Source organism: Strongylocentrotus purpuratus, unplaced genomic scaffold (genome assembly GCF_000002235.5).
Source record: "Strongylocentrotus purpuratus isolate Spur 01 unplaced genomic scaffold, Spur_5.0 spur5_scaffold_20, whole genome shotgun sequence".
Taxonomy (NCBI): domain Eukaryota; kingdom Metazoa; phylum Echinodermata; class Echinoidea; order Camarodonta; family Strongylocentrotidae; genus Strongylocentrotus; species Strongylocentrotus purpuratus.
Window position 1 is genome coordinate 43730112 of NW_022145606.1, and position 19681 is coordinate 43749792.

At 38.0% G+C, this 19681-nt stretch overlaps 2 protein-coding genes across 2 annotated transcripts; both read right to left on the minus strand.

Annotated features, from left to right (window-relative positions):
- Window positions 1-7417: 7417 nt before the first annotated feature.
- LOC105436677 lies at window positions 7418-12647 on the minus strand. Its single transcript, XM_011662499.2, has 4 exons — window positions 12209-12647; window positions 11565-11759; window positions 8853-11103; window positions 7418-8089 (listed from the first exon to the last, which is right to left on the minus strand). The coding sequence occupies exons 1-4, from the start codon at window positions 12495-12497 to the stop codon at window positions 8038-8040; spliced, it is 2787 nt and encodes a 928-aa protein (XP_011660801.1). The 5' UTR covers window positions 12498-12647; the 3' UTR covers window positions 7418-8037.
- Window positions 12648-13699: 1052 nt separating this feature from the next.
- Window positions 13700-14569, minus strand: LOC115927463. The gene is made up of 2 exons (XM_030993410.1): window positions 14476-14569; window positions 13700-14015 (listed from the first exon to the last, which is right to left on the minus strand). The coding sequence occupies exons 1-2, from the start codon at window positions 14513-14515 to the stop codon at window positions 13702-13704; spliced, it is 354 nt and encodes a 117-aa protein (XP_030849270.1). The 5' UTR covers window positions 14516-14569; the 3' UTR covers window positions 13700-13701.
- Window positions 14570-19681: the final 5112 nt, after the last annotated feature.

A 19681-nucleotide genomic window follows, 5' to 3' on the forward strand; every position in this document is an offset into this window, starting at 1 on the left:
AAAAAGCATTAGCTCAGCCGGCTGCAGATCGAATGAAAGCCGAGTTTTGTCACAACTAGGTCGTCCGGCCGTGGCCGCCCTAAACGAGACCGCGGCCTGCCGAGCTACACACCCGGCCAGACGATACCATTATAAACTAGAATCTAATTCGTCACTAGAGACAAATACGTGGTCTGTCTTTATTGATATGCCTTTATTAATAAAGAGACGTACCGTGGAAATCTGCGGGATCACTTCCTTCAGATGCACCCTGCATTTAAGGCCCGGTCACACAGAGGGGACGCATGGGGAACGCACGGCCAGCGCATTGGAAATTTGCAATTTTGGCCAGTGCGTTGTCGTGCGCCCAACTTTTGTCGTAGCTACAGCGAGCTGACACCAAATGCATAGCGTGTTGCTAGCGCGCTGAGCACATACAGGGCGCATACAGTACGCATACAGACCGTACACAGAGCGCACATGATAACAACTTCCACGAATGCACAGCGTGTTGCTAGCGCGCTGGACGAATGGTCCACGCACGCACCTTTTAGTTGGAAAAATAACGAGCAATAGCTGTCAAATCGACTTTCGTGCTAGCAATTATTTTAAAAATAGTCTGATTTTCAGACCTTGTACCGAATGGTCGTTCGTTTTGTGCTGCGTAAAGATACAATCAGTTTAATTTTGGCCATAACAGGAAGTGGGTCATTGATGTAGACATATGCTCGTGTAGCCCGTCAACATGGTCTACAAGTCCACTTCTACGCAAATGACACGGTTATACGTGTTAAAACTGGATGGAGCGCATGCTTTGTTTGATATGACCTGACCAGGACCTGACCTTCAATGCGCAATGGCTCATGAATCGGTGGGTCACCAGTCGGTCACTGCCTGGACGCCGCCCGGAGAAGCTCAACCGATTTCGCTCAATTTTGACCTAAAATCGACCGGCGATCGACGGGAAATCGACAGGGTACCACCCAGGCGTCGCTGGGGGTCTACAGCCTGCTCGACTTCTCCAAAAATCGTTCGGCGATGCCTAATTTTCAGTGGCGACTTAGCAGGCTACACATCGGTCGGTCGCCGCTCTGAGTTAATTGTGACAATAGCTTTAGAGGGAACTAAACATGTCAAAGGTCTATCTTATTTCTTGATGATGTCATACAATTGGCTTAATACAAGGTCTTAGCTTCAGATTCGGTTTCGGTTTTTATTTTCATTTCTCACACAACATAAATCCATGTGCTTTGATTTGATGCATTACAATTCATTCATTGAATAACAAAATAAAATGTTTACATTTTATGTAAATGAGGTATGCTTCTTTTAAAGGTACTATGTCCCATTTGCAGGCCAAAAAATGAAAAAGTTAAATTCCAACTGCATTTAAAGGTTATTCCAAGTTAGAACTTCCCTAAAAAAGGTATGGCTTGAAAATGTCTTCAAGTGGGAAAATAATGACTATCAGTTGTCAAATCGACTTTAGGGCTATAGAGCCCAAAAGTAATAGTCTTGATTTGCAGACAATTGTACCGAATGGTCATACGTTTTATGCTGCGCAAAGATTCAATTAGTTTAATCTTGGCCATCACAAGAAGTGGGTTATTGATGTAGACAAATGCTCATGTACCCTTTACAACTCTTTTCATGTATGTTATTACCAAAGAAGAAAAAGGCCAGTCAGTCACTCAATAGTGTCTGACAGTGAAGTCTAGTAAGTAAACGGGTTTCCTTGCATAATTTGAATATGAGGACACTGCTAACGTTTAAATTTCACAGATAGGACATACATAACATATTCATAATTCCTGCAAAGTTCTACAGAATTTGAGGTTGGCTGCAAAAGGGACATAGTACCTTCAATGGGAAATTAGGGAAACGGAGGGATCCACCGAGAATCAGGGCTCGTAAAATGTGAATCCCTTAGATAATGATAATCCTCGATTTATGTAATAAATACATACAATAACTGTTTTAAAGCACAAACTGAAACAAAGAATAACTAATTTGCAATTGTGGAGTGGTAATTCAAAGTTTACGAGGATGAATCTATCTATCAATTTAGTCATTTTAGTTGATGGCTGCATATGGAACAATATTGTAAATAACATACATACTCTTGCTTTCCTCCTACAGATGCTAATCATGCTATTGAGTGATTTATCGTGGTCGATCGACAAACTATAACACCGGAAATCATCAAAACCGACAACCCGCATAACCGACAACCCCGGTGGCTGATTATTATACTAATAATAGATTCGTGCAGTAAATAGTAATGACAATTATCTGTAATTATCTAAATACATTGAATTAAAAACTTAAATTCAATACTTAAACTCAATACAGAATCATAATTATGACACTATTGCAATAAGAGATAAATCTGAATGGCTTTCTTATAACTATCGAGGAAAGATATATTCCTGATTATTAGGGATAATGAGTTCTACACAGATGGAATTGGTTTCGTATTCATTGATTTCAAACTCCATCTTGTTCATACATAAAATAGATAGTTTGATAGTTCGCTATTTTTCAAATTCAAATTCAAATTCAAATTCAATTTATTTCCACTTTAAAAAACATTTACAAATCAATCATTCATACATATGAATAATAATGGCGGGGTCATGAAAAGCACTTAATTGGTATTAATTTAGTCGTCCAATACTTTTTTTTTATTTCTTCTAGAATAATTACAAGTTTACAAACTTGGATTAAAAAATCTAATTTGAAATTTTCTTCAATTTGTATCAGTTCATTGTTATACCTATTATATTTGAAAATTGTTCTATTACTTTTCTAAACGTATTCTCAAGTTTTTCAAACAACCTTGCACATATGAATTAGAAATTCTAGTTGCTTGTCTAACTTCAAATAATGTTTGTGAATTGTTATTGTTAATTCGTTTAAAAATCAGTATATTGGTTTTCAATAAATGCATATGGTAAATTGGTGCGTGCCGTGTAGTACGTTGTTTGATTCGTTTGGGTACTTTAAAGGGATCCGGTAACTTTGTCTCAGATTCTAAAACAAAATCATGGATTTAGCTCATGCTGCAATGATAATTATAACCCTTTAGGTCAGTCAGGAACCCCATGACTTTTACAAGCCGATCGCCTGTCTGATTATCAAGATATTTATGTTTGGAATTACAAATTTTGAAAACCGTTTGGCAAATGGTTTTTATAACACTACAGTCTATTGGGGAAAACGAGTATGGTAAAACAGGTCACTCAAAGATTTGTTTACTTTTTTTAAACAACGAGGTGTTGGTATATTTAGCCCTAAACGTCTGGGTAACAAAGAATATAGATTTACCGTGCAGACAAACAAACTGTTGTTCCTTTTCTTTTAACGTAGGCATTTATTTAAAACAATATATATTGGTGGTAACGCAGAAACATTAAAAAATATGTTATTGTTGTTGTTGGTTAAAACTAGGCGAATCTTATTTTTCATGTCAACAGATTTTGACATATAGCAACGCCCGTATTTCATGTGTTTCAGTAACTTTATTAGCAATTTATAGGAAAATTTTGTTTTCGTTTAGAAGGAGCAGGGAAGATGAATCTACATATATAATTTCTATTCCCTTTCGATTTATATTTAATGCTTCTTATAGTAACTTCAAATGATAATTGTTTTATTACTTTTCTGAACATATTTTTTCGTTTTCTATACAACTTTGCACATATGAATATGAAATTTCAGTTGCTTGTCTAACTTCAGATTTTTTTGTTGGTGTAAATGGTAATGCCTAATTCGTTCAGAATGCAGCATAATATTTGTTTTCATTAAAAGCATATGGTAAAATGGGAACTTATTATGCATTAACATGATTTGATGTTTTTCGTAGTCTTAACCCTCTATGGTAACCTCAAGAATAACATAGAAAATGAAATAAAGCAAACTAGTGTGTATGTGTTTGTGTGAAAGAGAGATAGACAGACAGAGACAGAGACACACATATAAAGAAATATATAGAGATAGAGAGAAAGAGACGGACAGAAAGAAAGAGACAGACACACATAGGGGCAGACAGAGAAAGAGACACATACAGGGTGAGAGAGAGAGAGAGAGAGAGAGAGGGAGAGAGAGAGAATAAGAAAAGGAAAGATCGTCCATGAATTTACTTATTTTCAAATGTCATTTAGTAATTAGTATATACGTCACAATAAATCCTTCTGCAGGCCTTAACAAATGACGAATGTCCGAGAATTACCTTTTTCAAATTATCTATATAACAAAGGGAGAAGGCTAACATTCCCCCACCCCCCCCCCCCCCCTACCCCCTCAACGCCACATAAAGAATGTATTGTTACTGCAATAACTCGATATACTGTTCCGTACAAAATTGAATGTAAATTGAATAGTTATTCTTTTCAGGGCAGGGAAATGGCTGAATTGAGCACATTTTTTTAATTTTTATTGGCAACAGTAATATTTCCTTTCCTTTTAATGCTACATTCTTCTAATAAAATGCAATTGCTCTGAAAATACACATGGGTAATAATTTCGTCGAAAAGTTGAGAATATGACCAAGTTTGGTTAAAAAAAACACTGATTAAATAATTTCAATGTATTACTTTCACGAAATACAAAGATATAATGTAATTAAAAATTGTGCCCTGAAAATCGCCTTAAAAAGCCGGTGGCTTGCAATAAAACGGAGCGATTCCCCTTCACTCCTAGTAATAAAAACAGCAAATAAAAAATACAAAAAAGTACAAAACGAAACGAAAATCATTGGCTTACACATTACAAACAGTACACAAGAAACATAGAACAAAAAATAGGAAGGAAAGTATGTATATATATATATAGGCGTAAAGAAAATGTTCTAGGAACGTGAGACGTAGCTGTACTTTACAATTTTATTGCGAGCTTTCGGCTTGTGAGGCCTTCTTCAGGTTCTGAAGTGCAAACACATACAGAAACAAATACATTGTATGAACAAATATACATGGCATACAAACGTAATATCACTCAATCATAGTCAAGCATCATGAACATAGCAAAATCATTCCGAAGTATTTCTCGTAATAATTTTTGGTAGATGATATTATTAGTAGGATGAATGTCCTGTAGAAGGATAACAATCTACCGGCGTTACCAGAAGAATATTGAATATATACCATGGATTATTTCCGTGACGATACATCGACATCCTTCAGATTATGATAAAGATATATGAACCTGCTGTATTCCTTAAAAGGATAACGATATATTCTAGACCCTTTACATCGGCATTCTCAAGATTCATATATGGAAATCCCCCAAAGGAGCTATGTTTGATAGTAATTAACCGTTATTTCCTGAATAATACTGGATATTTCCCACTCGGACTCCACAATAGCGGAGCAAAATTCCCCTTTTTCACTTTAGACTGTACCTTTCAAGAGAGTGCTTTTCTTTTATATTTTTTCTCCTAATTCTCTCTACTTTTTAGTTATACGCAGTTTTATCCTTGATTTGCATTTTACAAACTGAAAGTACCTGGGGGGTGTTTCACAAAGATCCTAAGTTGGACTTATCTATAAGTTGAACTTAACAATTATGGAAAGCCGTTACCATCTCTGAAAATATTTTGTAAAAGTTATTTTAAAAGGCATAACATGTTGATTCAATTCATTCATATTTTCTATTGTCAAGGAGATTTCATGTTCTTGATGTGAAATTTATAAAAAAAAAAAAAGTCTAAAATACTTGAATTTTCGCTTTTGAATATATTTTATTTTAATGCTACAAGTGGCTCTCCATAATTTTAAGTCCAACTAAGAGTTAAGTTCAACTTAGAATCTTTGTGAAACACCCCCTGGACTTCCTATTTGTTCCTAACGTAAGAAATATGTTGTTGTAAAGAAAACAATTTTGGGCTTGCACCCATAGATACAGATCGTGTGCTCAATCTTGTAATTGAAAACAAGACAGAAATAATCCTGGAACCAAAATGTAAGAAATATGTGTTTTTATTACAAATATACAATACAATGTAGTACAATAGAGATCGATATAAACCTTACATATACTAAATACATGGAGATACTCAGTATCAACCCGTTGTAGTGAATACCGAGCAATATAGGTCGCTTACAGGGAACAGATAATTCAAAGGCCTTTATCTCGAAAATCAGTGAAACTTGTATATAAAGACCGCTAAAAGAGAGACATAAAAAGTGCTCAACACAGGCAGGTGGTCTTTATGTAAAGGTTCATTTAGCAGACGTTTAAATATTAAACCACTTTTTTTTCATTATTTAAAATCTTGCTAAAGGATCCTTGAGCGGTTTTTATATACAGGTTTCACTGTATAAACTTTCTATTTACATAGGCCTACATTAAATAATATTTTGACTTAACGTGTTAACGTAGTTTAACGAGTTATCTGTACAGATTATTGTTGCTTCCATATATACATATATATTATATAATTTTACTTATATATCAAAGGAAGCATGCATAGCTAAATTTCTCCCCTTTTTTTTTTCTTCTTTTTTGGACAGCTAGGTTTAGCCTGCCTAATTTACGTACAATATAATATAATATAATAATCTTTCAAAGTCCACTCCAATTTTATTGAGTTTAACCGAAAATGGAAATATTAGGTTGTGTAATATATATATTTTATCGATAACATGGTACATTCTGCAATGTCGGTGTTTTGTTCAGCTATGTTCGGCCTGTTCAATTCCTGTTGCTACTGTTAAGTGATCAAATATGCATTTTTTTTTATAAATCTTTTATTATTATCATCATTCTGTTGGGGTGCTTTGTTCAGGCATCTCGAGTCGCTGTATTACTTCAATAGGTTTTGGGCCTCTACATTTCATAAATGATCCCCTTTTCCCACTTTATGTACAATGTATACTAAATCTGTATTGTTTACAACTTCTATTTATATATGGTTTTATTGTTGTTGTCTTGTATTAAGTGGAAATAAACCTTAACTTGAACTTAAACAGGTATGCAATGTTTGTTTTAAGCCAGCCTATGCTCATCTAAACTTCTATCTAAACTTGTTATAATTATTATTATTAATATTGTTATTATAACTGTTGATGTTGCTTTTGCTATTGTTATCATTATCATCATAAATATTATCATCCCTATGATTATCATAATTATTATTTGTATTATTTATTGGGCAAAGACAAAATCTAGAAGCAGTGTATACAAAACAACAGTATGATTTGAAGTAAGTCACATGGATGCCGGGAAGAGAAAAAAAATATATTAGCTATAAAATTGCTATAACCCGAAAGTCTCCTTTTTCAATCCATGCGACTTTACATGAATAAATATCATTGGATTGCATGTATATTAACCTTCAGAAGAGAAAGAAAAAGAAAAAAGTGATGTCGCATTATGTATTTGTATATTTTTTCACAAAAGGGGAAATGGGGAATACATGTATACAACCTAACAATAACAAAACATGAACCTGAAGATGGCGCTGTACAACCTAATATAATTCAAACAAAATCTGCAACTACATGTACTTAGCTAAATGAGAGTGGCTAGTTATAAAGGAGTTTGATTTTAAAGAAATACAGTGTATTTGAAAAATATAAAGTCATAATAACTGCATTACAGTTTGGATCATTTACGGATGGTGATCAGAAGTCGTCAACAATCACCAAACACGGGCTTACTTCGAATAAACGGGTCTTCGCGTCCGGTCGGGTCGTCGCGTTACTCGACCTTTCGTGGAACGAAAACGGTAGATCATGTGAAGATGCATGTTATGGACGCGACCTTTTGTAGATTTGTCGAAGGGTTTTTCACAAAGTGTTGGTTAAATTGGACCTGACCATTTGTAGTTGAGGAAGAAATATTTCATAAACACTACCCCGATATTTCGTCAACAAAGGGGCATATATGATTTCACAGTAGGTCGGGTAACGCGATCTCCCGACCCGACGCGATGAGCCGAGATTCGAAGTAAGCCCTAAAGGAACATGTGCCTGCAACAACCAGGGGGAATCACGTGAGTGTTTTCCTGCATCATGAGAGAGAAGACAAGGCCATGTGACTCCTGTTACGTTTCCACTACCGTTTGAATACCCAATATCCGTTCTCATCGCTTGGTGAAGTATAGTGCCTGTGAATACAAGGTACGAAACAAACAAAAAAATAATAATCAATGTAAACACAAGATCATAGAGGCTGTTCACACCGGCAGAGAAAGCGCGCGCTAGACCGCGCTATCTCTGCGGTTTGGAAGGTACAACGTCGTTTCGGTCCGCCCAACAGCGAGCTACGGCGAGCAAAAACGGCGTGCCACTGGAGCACCTCTTGGGGGTGGTCCACGAGAGAGAGAGCGCGGTCTAGCGCACGCTAGAAAAAAGGGGGTGCTAAGTTAGACCGCGCTATCTCATTGCGATGTGAACAGCCTCTTAGAATGAAATTCATTTCAATACAGTTCTCTACCTGGATAAACACTGCTGTCCAGAAATACTTTTATAGTGAGTGATTATTGCTTGCCGTGAATCTTTTTGGTCCGTTTTTTTTTTAAGCAAGAATTTATTTATTTATTTATTTATTTCTGATATTTATACAGGGAGGCACATATCACCAATTTGGTGGTCTTCCACGAGGCCCCGTTTGGTAATAATAAAACAAATAATAGCACCTTGATCATTTACATGAAATAGGTGAATGGAATTTCCAAGTTAAATACAATTTTTTTAAATAATTCATGTTTGTTGCCTCTGACAGCTATTATTGTTTCTTTGTATCCATACTCTAATATTTGTAAAGCCTGAATCAAAATCGGGTATTCTTTCATGGGAAATTTTGATTGCCCTAGTGTTGCATTAAAAAATGTGTACAACTGCCTTCAACGAATAAATCACTATACTTACAGCTCACTTCCTCTCCGCCCCCTCGAACCTGTTTCCGACCGCAGCACCTGGTAGAGTTTTTCAAAGTTCCCGAAGCATGAGAGTTGAAGGATCTTCAGGGACGAAGACTTCTTGTTCGTAGCCTTGGTGAAGCTTTGGATTGTTGCCTCTGAGACGTCACCACAAGTCTCCTCGACTTCTTCAGAATAATGATGCAGTTGGTCACCAGATGGTCCTGCTTGGATGTGGGATAGCTTGGGCAGTGTCTGAAGAACCTTGATCAGGATCTGGATCATCGTTTCCGAGCAGAAGAAGTTGCTGAGCTGAAGATACTCCAAGCTTGTGAGGGTGCACAAGACAGATTCCAGACATTTAAGGCTGTTCCTATGGTCGTCCATATTCCGTGGGTCTTGGTACATGATACATGATAGACTAAGTGTCTTCAGGTTTGGGTAGTTTCGGCACCATGCAGGTAGGTCGATGTACTTCGGGTCAATATCGGACCCTCTGAGTTCTTCTAGGCTTTCGGAGGAGTGGAGATTGGATATGAAGTCTCGGGTGGAGAAAATGGACGAGACCATGAGGCATCGAAGGGATGGGGTAATTACGTCATCGGAAAGTCTTCTGGAAGCTTCTCTTGAAGGACTGAAAGTCTTTGGCATGTCAAAGATAAACTCTGGCACAGATGTGAAGTAGCCATTCTGCAAACAAGCCGTGGCGTAGTCCATGTCGATTCGAGATGATATTATGAACTTAACCTTCTGTATTTGAACAGGGTTCTCGGCTTCCCTGACGGAGTTCAAGATGAAATACCTGAAAGAGACATCCACCATGAAGCTGTTGATGAAGGCTGCAATTTGGAGGGACCGTATGCTGAACTGAAGTTCCCGATTCAATGCGTCGTTTCGATGGCATTCAAAGTTACATTTCAATACAAGCTCTTGGGCAGTCAAAGTTGAACCAGGATCCTTCCAAGCTAGATCACCTAGAAGTCGTAGGATTCTCTTTGCGACCTCAACACTTTCACCGGAAGCAAAGGTTAAGATGTATCTCATAGACTCACACTCTGCAATGGACCCAATGGCAGATATGATATCTTCAAATCCTTTCGGGTCAGACCGATGGAGCGATGCTAGTCCGATGGCAGCGCATTTCTCATGTACCAGAGGGTGGATGAAAGACCATTCTCTGTCTTCTTTGTGTGTAGTTGAGTCATTGGCGGTGGAAGGGGAGCATCTGATCAAACCAACTCTCTCAGCTAGCTCTGCACACTCGCGCTCATCATCGTCTTTCAGGTCCATTGTCTTGAACGATAGGTGAACTCCCGGCGTCATGATGCTCTCCAGTGCTACTCGACTAAGCGTCGACATCACATTTGAAACGCCCTCTACGACATCCTTTACATCTTCATGACCAATGAAACGAAGGACAAGTGAAGAAGTAATGATATCAGAGGATGTATTTATATCCTGAAGCTGTGCATGGTTCTTCCATAGCTGGCAAATGATTGCTAGAAACATTGGACGAGAGCAGAATGATAATAAGACATCATCCCCTGCTATGGACTGAAGAAGCTCCTCACCTTGTACTACATCAGGCCCGAAAAACGAACCGATAAACTTGCTTCGTTGGTCGAAACCAATGCCTTGCATCTCCACAGAAATCAACTTACGGATGGAATCTTCACTTTCTGGAAGACATGCTCTACTTGTAACAATCATCTGGCATTTCACCTGGTCACGGAGCGTCTGCGTGGCCTGAAGATCTCCTTGTGAGCGAGATACATCGAATCCGTCTACCAGCAATACAGAGTTCTCCGGGTACATCCTCAGGTATTCATCGACCATCCCAGCCGTTGCTGAGGATTCCTTGAACAAGAGAGACCTGACCACTGCTTCTCCGATGCTACGGCATCGTCGCAACTCTTCAAGAGTGAGGAAAAGGACCAGAGGAACCTTGGAAAGATGTGATAGATCGTTGCCTTCTGCCCAGTCCCGCGCCAGCCGCTTGAGAAAGGTCGTTTTACCACATCCTGCATCTCCGTGTAGAAGAATCAGTGGCAATTGTTTTTTGCCCTTCTGACCATTGAGGACGTCGTGTCTACTCAGGAGGGTTGTCTTATTTCCATCCTCGTCTTGATACACTACTGGGATATCCATGTAGTGCTGACTCTCCACTGTATCGAAATCAGCTCCGCCATATCTCACCTTCAAAACGTCTGACCATCTTTTTACGCTATCTTCCAATGACTGTATCCTGCCCGTCAGTTTATCTGTAAATCATGACAAACAAAAAGGTAAATAGATAGAGACACTATACAGAACTTTAGGATTTGTCGTATCGTCGTTGCATTTTTCCACGTTCTACACCCATTAAAAACGTCGACAGGCTAATATTTTAAAAAAAATCATGGATTCAATTATGGTACTAACAAGAAAGTTATTGCGAATAAACAGCTGCCTACACATATTTTAGAATTTGCGTGGTAAGTTAATTATCATTTTCATTATATTTTAATTCTTTTTAATATCCACTTATTGAAACTCTTTTCTTCATTCACGGTTGTTCTTCTGTTTTTGCTGTGCTTTAATAGGCAAGTGATGCTTTGTATTGGTTAGTTTTTTGAGCAGATCATATTTAAAGACCCTATGCTGGATTACAGACGCACGCCACAACGCCCCGTTATGATACTGCATACAACGCCTTGTAGGATACAGCATACATTGAACTTACTTTTGATAATGGCTGAATACAGGTCGTCTCGACCTAGATCAGAAATGACAGCAGCAAGGATGCGTCTCTCCTTCGCCGAGTTGCCAAAGCGCTTCTTCCACAGCTTCAAAACCCCGAAGGCACACTGCGTCACGCCCTCTCCGTTCGCCTTAGACAAATTCTTTATATCAGTCTGGTTGAGGCCGAGTTGCTTACCTAATGAAAAATAGAAATTTGTTGTCATGAAAGTTCATTTCGAAGAGGCATATTAATCCAAAGATTCGGAAACATACGATGAGCTAACTGTCAACGATTATCCGTGGATTGTAGGTAAAAGATTATCCATTTACTTATGCATCTGTCGTGCTTAAACACTGGAGAACAATATAAATAAAATCAATTCAAATGATGGAGACAGACCATTAAGGGTTTTCGGTATGTGAAGAGTTAATCGTCAACAAAAGGGTGCTTAGCTTGTATAATATCTTATTAAGGGGTACGATTTCTTATCCCGATGACTACGGAATGTTAATCTGCCCCATAGGTTTAATGAAGGATGCACCTGGTTCCAGTAGGCGATTGTTTAAGGTATTGCAAAAGGACAGCTTGCCTATTTCAGACTAATACCTTCAATATGTTTGCTAACTACAGTTGCCACTACTTACCTAATTTGCGCCATTCCGAGGCAGATCTGATCTCTGTAGACAGTACACGTAGCTCGTCCTCAGATAACTCTGCATTGGTCTTGGTGACGCCAGACTTCGGTGTCAGGTTCCTCAACGGCTTTGGATGATCTGCTTCTTTCGCAACAACCAAAGCAGAGCTGTCTTTATGCTCATCAGGGTCAGGTTCAAGTGTATCTTCAGTCCTCTCCGGGCTATTGGTGATAGTATCAAGGGGAAGCTCTCTTGTTATGGCTATGGGTTTGTTCGGTATTGCGATTGTTCCATCCATTGACTTCAGGATCGCAACTGCTACAGTTTCACCCGGTTCTACTGGTTCTAACCGGGTCGCAACTGTTCCCGGATCTGGATCTAATGCATCTTCAATGGACGATATCCGCGGCCCCGAAGGTATAGATGATGAAGGTGGAGATGAAGGTGGGCTTGTCATAAATATAGGAACCGTGATGGACTTGGGTTTGGTTGACCGGGCTGGGCGTGTTTCGTAGTCTTTCGAGATTACGATGGGCACATGAAGAACACGGTGTCCTTCCCATCCAGTTTCATCGTCACTGTCTGATTCTCCTTCAAGACTGCATGAAAAAAAATACAAATTTTGAAGACAAAAAGAGTATTTGTGATCAAGAACATCAAGAATTCTTACAGGAATTTGGCATTCCACGAAATGATCGTATAATTAGAGATAAGTTCAACTTAGGATCTTTGTGAAACACCCCCCTGATATGATCTTCAACGTACCTATCACTCAACGACTCAACTGTTTCCACTCCTGATTCGGCCCCAGCCAAACTTCGCTCCGTGTTCAATGTCGTTTCTTTGTCATCGTCGTCATCCAATGATATGACGACCGTTCTGCGTCTAGGGTAGTTTCCCCGGTTACCGTTCTGAGATGTCTTCGATTCCGCTTCATTAATATATGTTCTTCCTGTAAGGGGGAGAAGAAAACAATCACATTAATTTAGAATTCATGAAACATAAAGAAATATTGGCCTATATAAGCTGGTATACGTATATAAAAGCGAAGTCTGGGGATCTAGCGGCACGTCCACTTCGCCTAAAAACTGGCTCAGGCGACCATAGCCTTTAGACAAGGCCTCATGTCTGATAGACGCCGAGCGACTAAAAAGAGACTAAATCGCGAAAACCCGAGTGAATGCCAGAGCGAGTGGCCCAGCCAAGTGGATTTTAGTAATCTGGTTTGGATTTCTTATGTTAACCATTGGCTATGGCGATAAAGGAGGTGAAAGAAAATATCTCCTTCCTAACCAAAACAACTGGATTTTTAAAAAGGACAATGCATTTCCCTCCATGGAGAGACAAGTATCGAGTCAGTGAGCACGCTTGAACATCGAAAAAGGCTGCTCACCAAAAGGCTTCAAAGAACCACTAATACGGGAATTATCAGAATATACTTATATTGGAGGACATTGGTTGTCATCCAATAACGCTCATACCCATTAGTGTACGAGTGAACTTTAATTACGTTTGATTTTGCCGTAAAGGTCTTCGCGTCCAATTGTTGACAGTGCCAGGGCCAGATGAGATCTTGGGTTGATGACCTCTGAACAGTTGTGTTTCCATAGCAACAGAACCTCCATCGAACATAGCGGTACGTTGCCATGATAACGCTCCCTGAAGGCGGCAAGTCTACTGGTCGAGATTCCAAGATGGCTGCCGAGCCGCATCCAATCGGTTTCTCGCAGCTCCTCCACAAGCTCCTTGATTTCAAGCTCGGTGACCTCTGATCTCTCGGGACGAGTTGAAACTGGGACAAACGAGGAATCTCTCACTGCAACAAGGAGTAAGAATTAAGAGAGATGTCATTGGTTAGGTTTAATATAACGATACATTGGCGTAGCTACAAAGGCAAGGGGCACGTACCGCGTGCTAACCCCCCCCCCCCCCCCCCACCTCAATCGACGGTGAAAAATATAAAAAGAAAGAGCAAGAAGAAAAGAGAGAAAAAGAAAGAGAGAATGGGGGTTATTATACGAGAAAAGAAGATGTCAACACCCATGGCCAAGTAAATGTGCATTTCATTTTCAGAATAAGACCGGAACCCCGTGCCCCCATTTTTCCGTGCAGACGTACCCCTTGCAGATTCTCGCTCCGCAACTTTTTCAGGTAATATTCGATAGATTAAGCTACAGTATCAAATAACACAATAACTTTGATGGCTAATTTGATAATTCAAGAGAGTGTCAAGAAACTGTTCTTAAAAATTTTGAAAAAAAAGTGTAAAAACTTACCTGAATAAGACTCATGTCGATCCATTGAATAGTAGCCCATAGATGTTATATTATCGTCTTCATGCGTAGCGAAGTATGATGTCTCTCTGCGAGTTGAACGGGCTTCATTCGGTCTGTAGTTACCGGTGATTCGTGACCTCACATCAGAGACGGCTGAAGCTAGCGGACGGAACCGCGACTCATGCCAAGACTGGGGCCTACTTTCAACCGCTTCATCTCTCATCTGTGCGTGTAAGTAATCTTGACTCGATCTTCGCTTGTACTGAATCTGCTGACTCTGTTGGGCGGTATATTGAGTATTTTGGGCGATTTGGTCGCTGTGTTGGGTGAGGTACTGCGAGACATTTCGCGGTTTTCCGGTAAACCGACGTTGTTTCCCTGTTGCTGCAACTTGTGTCGGTCCTTCATCGAACTGGTACCGTTTTGATTTGTTTCGCTTTGAATGACCTTGACCCATGCTGACATCTGACCTTTAAGTACTGTGTCTCTGTGAGGCGTGTAATTTCTTCCTAGAAAAAAATAGAAAATCAAAAATCACAGTTTGTCTTCTGACAACCGGAAGGGCGTAACTTATGTCGCAGTCACACCCGTCTTAGTGGCCACTTGTCTATAATGGTCACCCATATTGCCTCCCTCTGTTATGCCTCAGTCACACCTTAGCGAATTTGACATTTATTCCTATTTCTTGATATCAAGAATTACCATTCCTTTACAACAGAAAATCATGTCATGATATCGAGAATTTATTTCTCAGTGTGACTGAGGCATTACTCTCTTGTCTTGAGTCAACGCCCTTGTAGTATCTGCATGGCGTATCCCCACACACAACGTATTGTTGCCCATACACTTATAGGGGGATGTTCACCTCTTTTCACGAAATGATTGTCAACATATAATCTATTCTTGAAGCATTAAGTTCAATTCTTCTCAGAACTTCATGAAAACTTAAATAAAAAAATATATCTCTCAAGAATAAACCATAATTATTGTCACAGTCATTTCATAAAAACATGTGATAAGAAAATTATTCCAAATTAATGGGCAACAGCCTTTATCTCTTTTGAACAAAGGATCAAATGTTAAATCAAAGAAAAACGTAATCTTTGTATTTACTTACAGACCCTGTTTGAAGTGAAAAATTACATGTCTGAATAATATAAACAGAACGCTTATCAGCCATACATCACAAAAATATCAATTATAACTCTCCTGTTTGTCGTTTACAAAAATATCTCTAATTTCTGTTTTTCTCAAAATATATCATGGATCGAAATTTAAATTTAAGTCATTTTGTGGGTTGGAACAAACGGACAAATTGCCCACCACTACATCACAGCGACTTCACTGATTCAGCCATTTGGAAGAACCTATACCTGTGGTGATCACAACTTTCAAAAAATTCATTACTTTCTCTCTTTTGGGGGGGGGGGAGGGGGTCTGCTTTCATTCAAACACTAACAAATCTAGATCTCTGATTGTGTTGCTTTCCTTTAGTCTAGTTTCCTATCAAAGTAAGATTTCCCTTTAAGCCAAGTCTAACTTACAGAGGCGATGGAAACCGGGCTACTGTCTCAATACAAAGGTAAACACAGAATTGCCAGAAAATGCAGGGAGGGGGCAGGATCGATCCGGAGGAGGCAAAACAGTTTTTAAATTGTGGAGGTGCGAGAGTATTAAAGCGCAGTAACATATCACCCTTTTTCCTAGATTTGGGGAGGGGTGGTTTCTTTTTCTCACGATTCGTATGTATATCAAAAGTTTGAGACCCTTAAACGCTTTCCAGTTGATTTTCTCTGGTCGTGTTGCACTTTTATGTATTGTAAGATTTATTGTTATTGGTTATTTGCTTCTGATTATCAACCATGCCGTGCACATGTCAACATGTTATAGTGTATTATCTTTTGTTTGGAAAAGAAAATGAATTGAATGAGATTTTTAGATAAACGACATGGTGTTTGTTACTACATAATCATGACATTCCACAGTTCATTACCGTGTCCCCATATGAATAAGCCCACTGTCATGTTTGACTTTGCTAACTTCATATTAAAGATAAAGTTAAGTTATGGTCATGCGATTGCATTGTGAAAGAAAATGTGTGGAATAGACCAGAAAAAGTTGATCCATTCAAAGTTTATTCAACACTCTTCATGAAAACAGTTAAAACGTACAGATACAGAATGGAATAATAAAAAAACAAGAAAGTGATAACCAAAAAAAATGGCAATTTATGAAAGCATGGCAATTTATGAGATCATGTAGCGTGTAAGTATTGGTGTGTACTGCTAGGTTCTGAAGTCATCAAAATCATAATAAATTTGGCCAAGTCATGTTAAAGTAACAAGCACTGCATGTACACAGAAAAATGTATATGGGACTACACAAATGGTGTAGGGGCTACTAACCTTGATTTCCTTATCTTTCTATGCTCATTACTCAGCCAGTATACATTTTCTACAAAAATCGTTTGGCAAATGACATTTATTTGTAATCTTGAACATTCAGTGTAAGTTTCGTTTGATTCTGTGAGAATTAATTTTCCTTTTTTTTTTTTTTTTTTACTAGAACTCAAGTTTATCTTAATGTGAATCTGTGCTTTGAAATGCTAATCCTTGAGTCAATTGTACTCTGTCCATGTTTGCCGTCATGGATGACAGACATTGAATGGAGGTGAATAACGCTTGCTCAGTCACTGAGAAATATGGTTAGATAGAAGAGAAAGAGAGCTGGTAATGTGGGCTGTACTTGTTTTCAAGAACATGCAATGTTATATTGAAAAGGGCGTAGAAATAACAGGTGATGTGTCACACTGAGCAGCAATGGTGATAAAAGCAGCAGCAGCAGCAGCAGAAGTTGAAGTACAACTTCAGAAAAAGTAGTAGTAATAGAGTAAAAATAGTACTGGGTATAGTAGAAGTAGTATAGTAGAAGTATTTGTAGTAATAGCAGTATATTAGTAATGGACAGTGGTAGTAGTAGTAGTAGAAGAAGTAGTATAGTAGTAGTAGTAGTATTAGTACTAGTTGTACTAACATTAATAGCAGATGCAGCAGGAGTACAGGAGTTGTTCTGTATTAATATTGGAAGTAGAAGTGGTATTATTACTACATGTAATTAAGTACTGTAAATAGTTATACAAGTAGTACAAGAAAGGGAGTTAGTTGATGCAGGAGCAGCAGTAGCAGCAGCAATATAGTCGTAGTAGTAGAAGAATAGTACATACAGTTTAGGATAGTAGTAGTAGAAGTAGTAGTAGGTAGTTGTAGTTGTTGTAGTAGTAGTAGTAGTAGTAGTAGTAACAGTAACAACAGTAGTAAAAGAATTATAATAGAGGAAGGAGGAAACAGAAGCGGATATGTAGTACATGTAATAGAAGTAGTAGTAAGAGGAGGGTTGAGAGAATGAGTAGTAGTAGTATAGTATTAGTTGTACTAGTAGTAGTAGGAATAGTAGTAGTAACAATTGTAGTAGTAGAATGAGGTGTAGTAGTAGTAGTAGTAGTGCTACAGAAGTAGTAATAATAGTAGTAGTAGTAATATAAATAATAAAGTAGTACATTTACTAGTAGAAGTAGTAGTATTAGTAGTACAGGTAGTAGTAGTACATGTAGTAGTAGGAATAGTAATACCAGTAGTAAAGTAGTACTAGCAAAGTGGTAGTAGTAAAAGTAGTATTATATATTGTAATAGTAGTAGTAATAGTAGTAGTAGAAATAGTAGTATTTGTCGAAATATAAGAAATAACAGTAGTAATATAAGTAGTAGTAGTAGTAGTAGTACCAGCAGTTGAAGTAGTAGTAGTAGTAGTAGTAGCAGCAGCAGCAGCAGCAGTAGTAGTAGTAGTAGTAGTAATAACAGAAGTAGGAGTAGTAATATTAGAAGAACCTGTACATGTTATAGTATTAGGAGCTGAAATAGTAGTAGTAGTAGTAGTAGTAGTAGTAGAAGTAGTAGTACTTGTAATATAAGTATTTAAGTAGTACTACTAGTAGTATTAAAGTAGAGGGAGGAAAAAGAAGTTGATTGTAGTACATGATGTTGTAGAAGTAGTAGTAGTAGTAGTATTAATAGTAGTAGTAATAGTAGTAGTCGAAGTAGTAGTACTACTACTAGTAGTAGTAGTACTATTAGTAGTAGTAGTAATAGTAGTAGTAGTAATAGTAGTAGTAGTAATAGTTGTAGAAATAGTAGTATTTGTCGAAATAGAAGGAATAATAGTAGTAATAGAAATAGTAGTAGTAGTAGTAGTAGTAGTAGTAGTGGTGGTACGTGGTAGTAGTAGTAGTACCAGTTGAAGAAGTAGGAGTAGTAGTAGTATTAGTAGTAGCAGTAGGAGTAGTAGTAGTAGTAGTAGTAGAAGTAGTAGTAATAGTAGTAGTAGTAATAGTAGTAGTAGTAATAGTTGTAGAAATAGTAGTATTTGTCGAAATAGAAGGAATAATAGTAGTAATAGAAATAGTAGTAGTAGTAATAGTAGTAGTAGTAGTAGTGGTGGTGGTAGTAGTAGTAGTACCAGTTGAAGAAGTAGGAGTAGTAGTAGTATTAGTAGTAGCAGTAGGAGTAGTAGTAGTAGTAGTAGAAGTAGTAGTAGTAGCAATAGTAGTAGTAGTAGTAGTAGTAGTAGTAGTAGTAGAAGAAGTAGTAGTAGTAGTAGTAGTGGAAGTGGTATTAGCACTGGTAGTAGGCTAGTAGTAATAGTAGAGGGAGAAAATATGAAGTGGAATTGTAGTACATGATATGGTAGAAGTAGATGTAGTAGAAGTAGTGGTGTTGTAGTAGTAGTAGTAGTAGTAGTTATATTAGTAGCAGTAGTAGTAGTAATAGTAGTAGTAGTAGTAGTAGTAGAAGTAGTAATAGTACTAGTAGAAGTAGGACTACTACTAGTAGTAATAGTAGTAGTAGTAGTAATAGTAGTACTAGTAGTAGTAGAAGTAGTACTATAGTAGTACTATCAGCTGCAGTGGTTTTAGTAAATAAATCGTTAAATGTACATGTAATTAAATGGTAGTTTCAATTTATTGATTATACCAAAGCCACTCTTTGCCGCCGCCCCCCCCCCCCCCCTCCCCTCTTCCTGAATTTTAACTGAATTTACATCTCATATACTTGGTATTTAAACCCACACACAAAACACACACACACACACACGCAAACCCATACACTCAACTCTCCCACACGGAATCAACCTCATTAACAACCGCCAAATA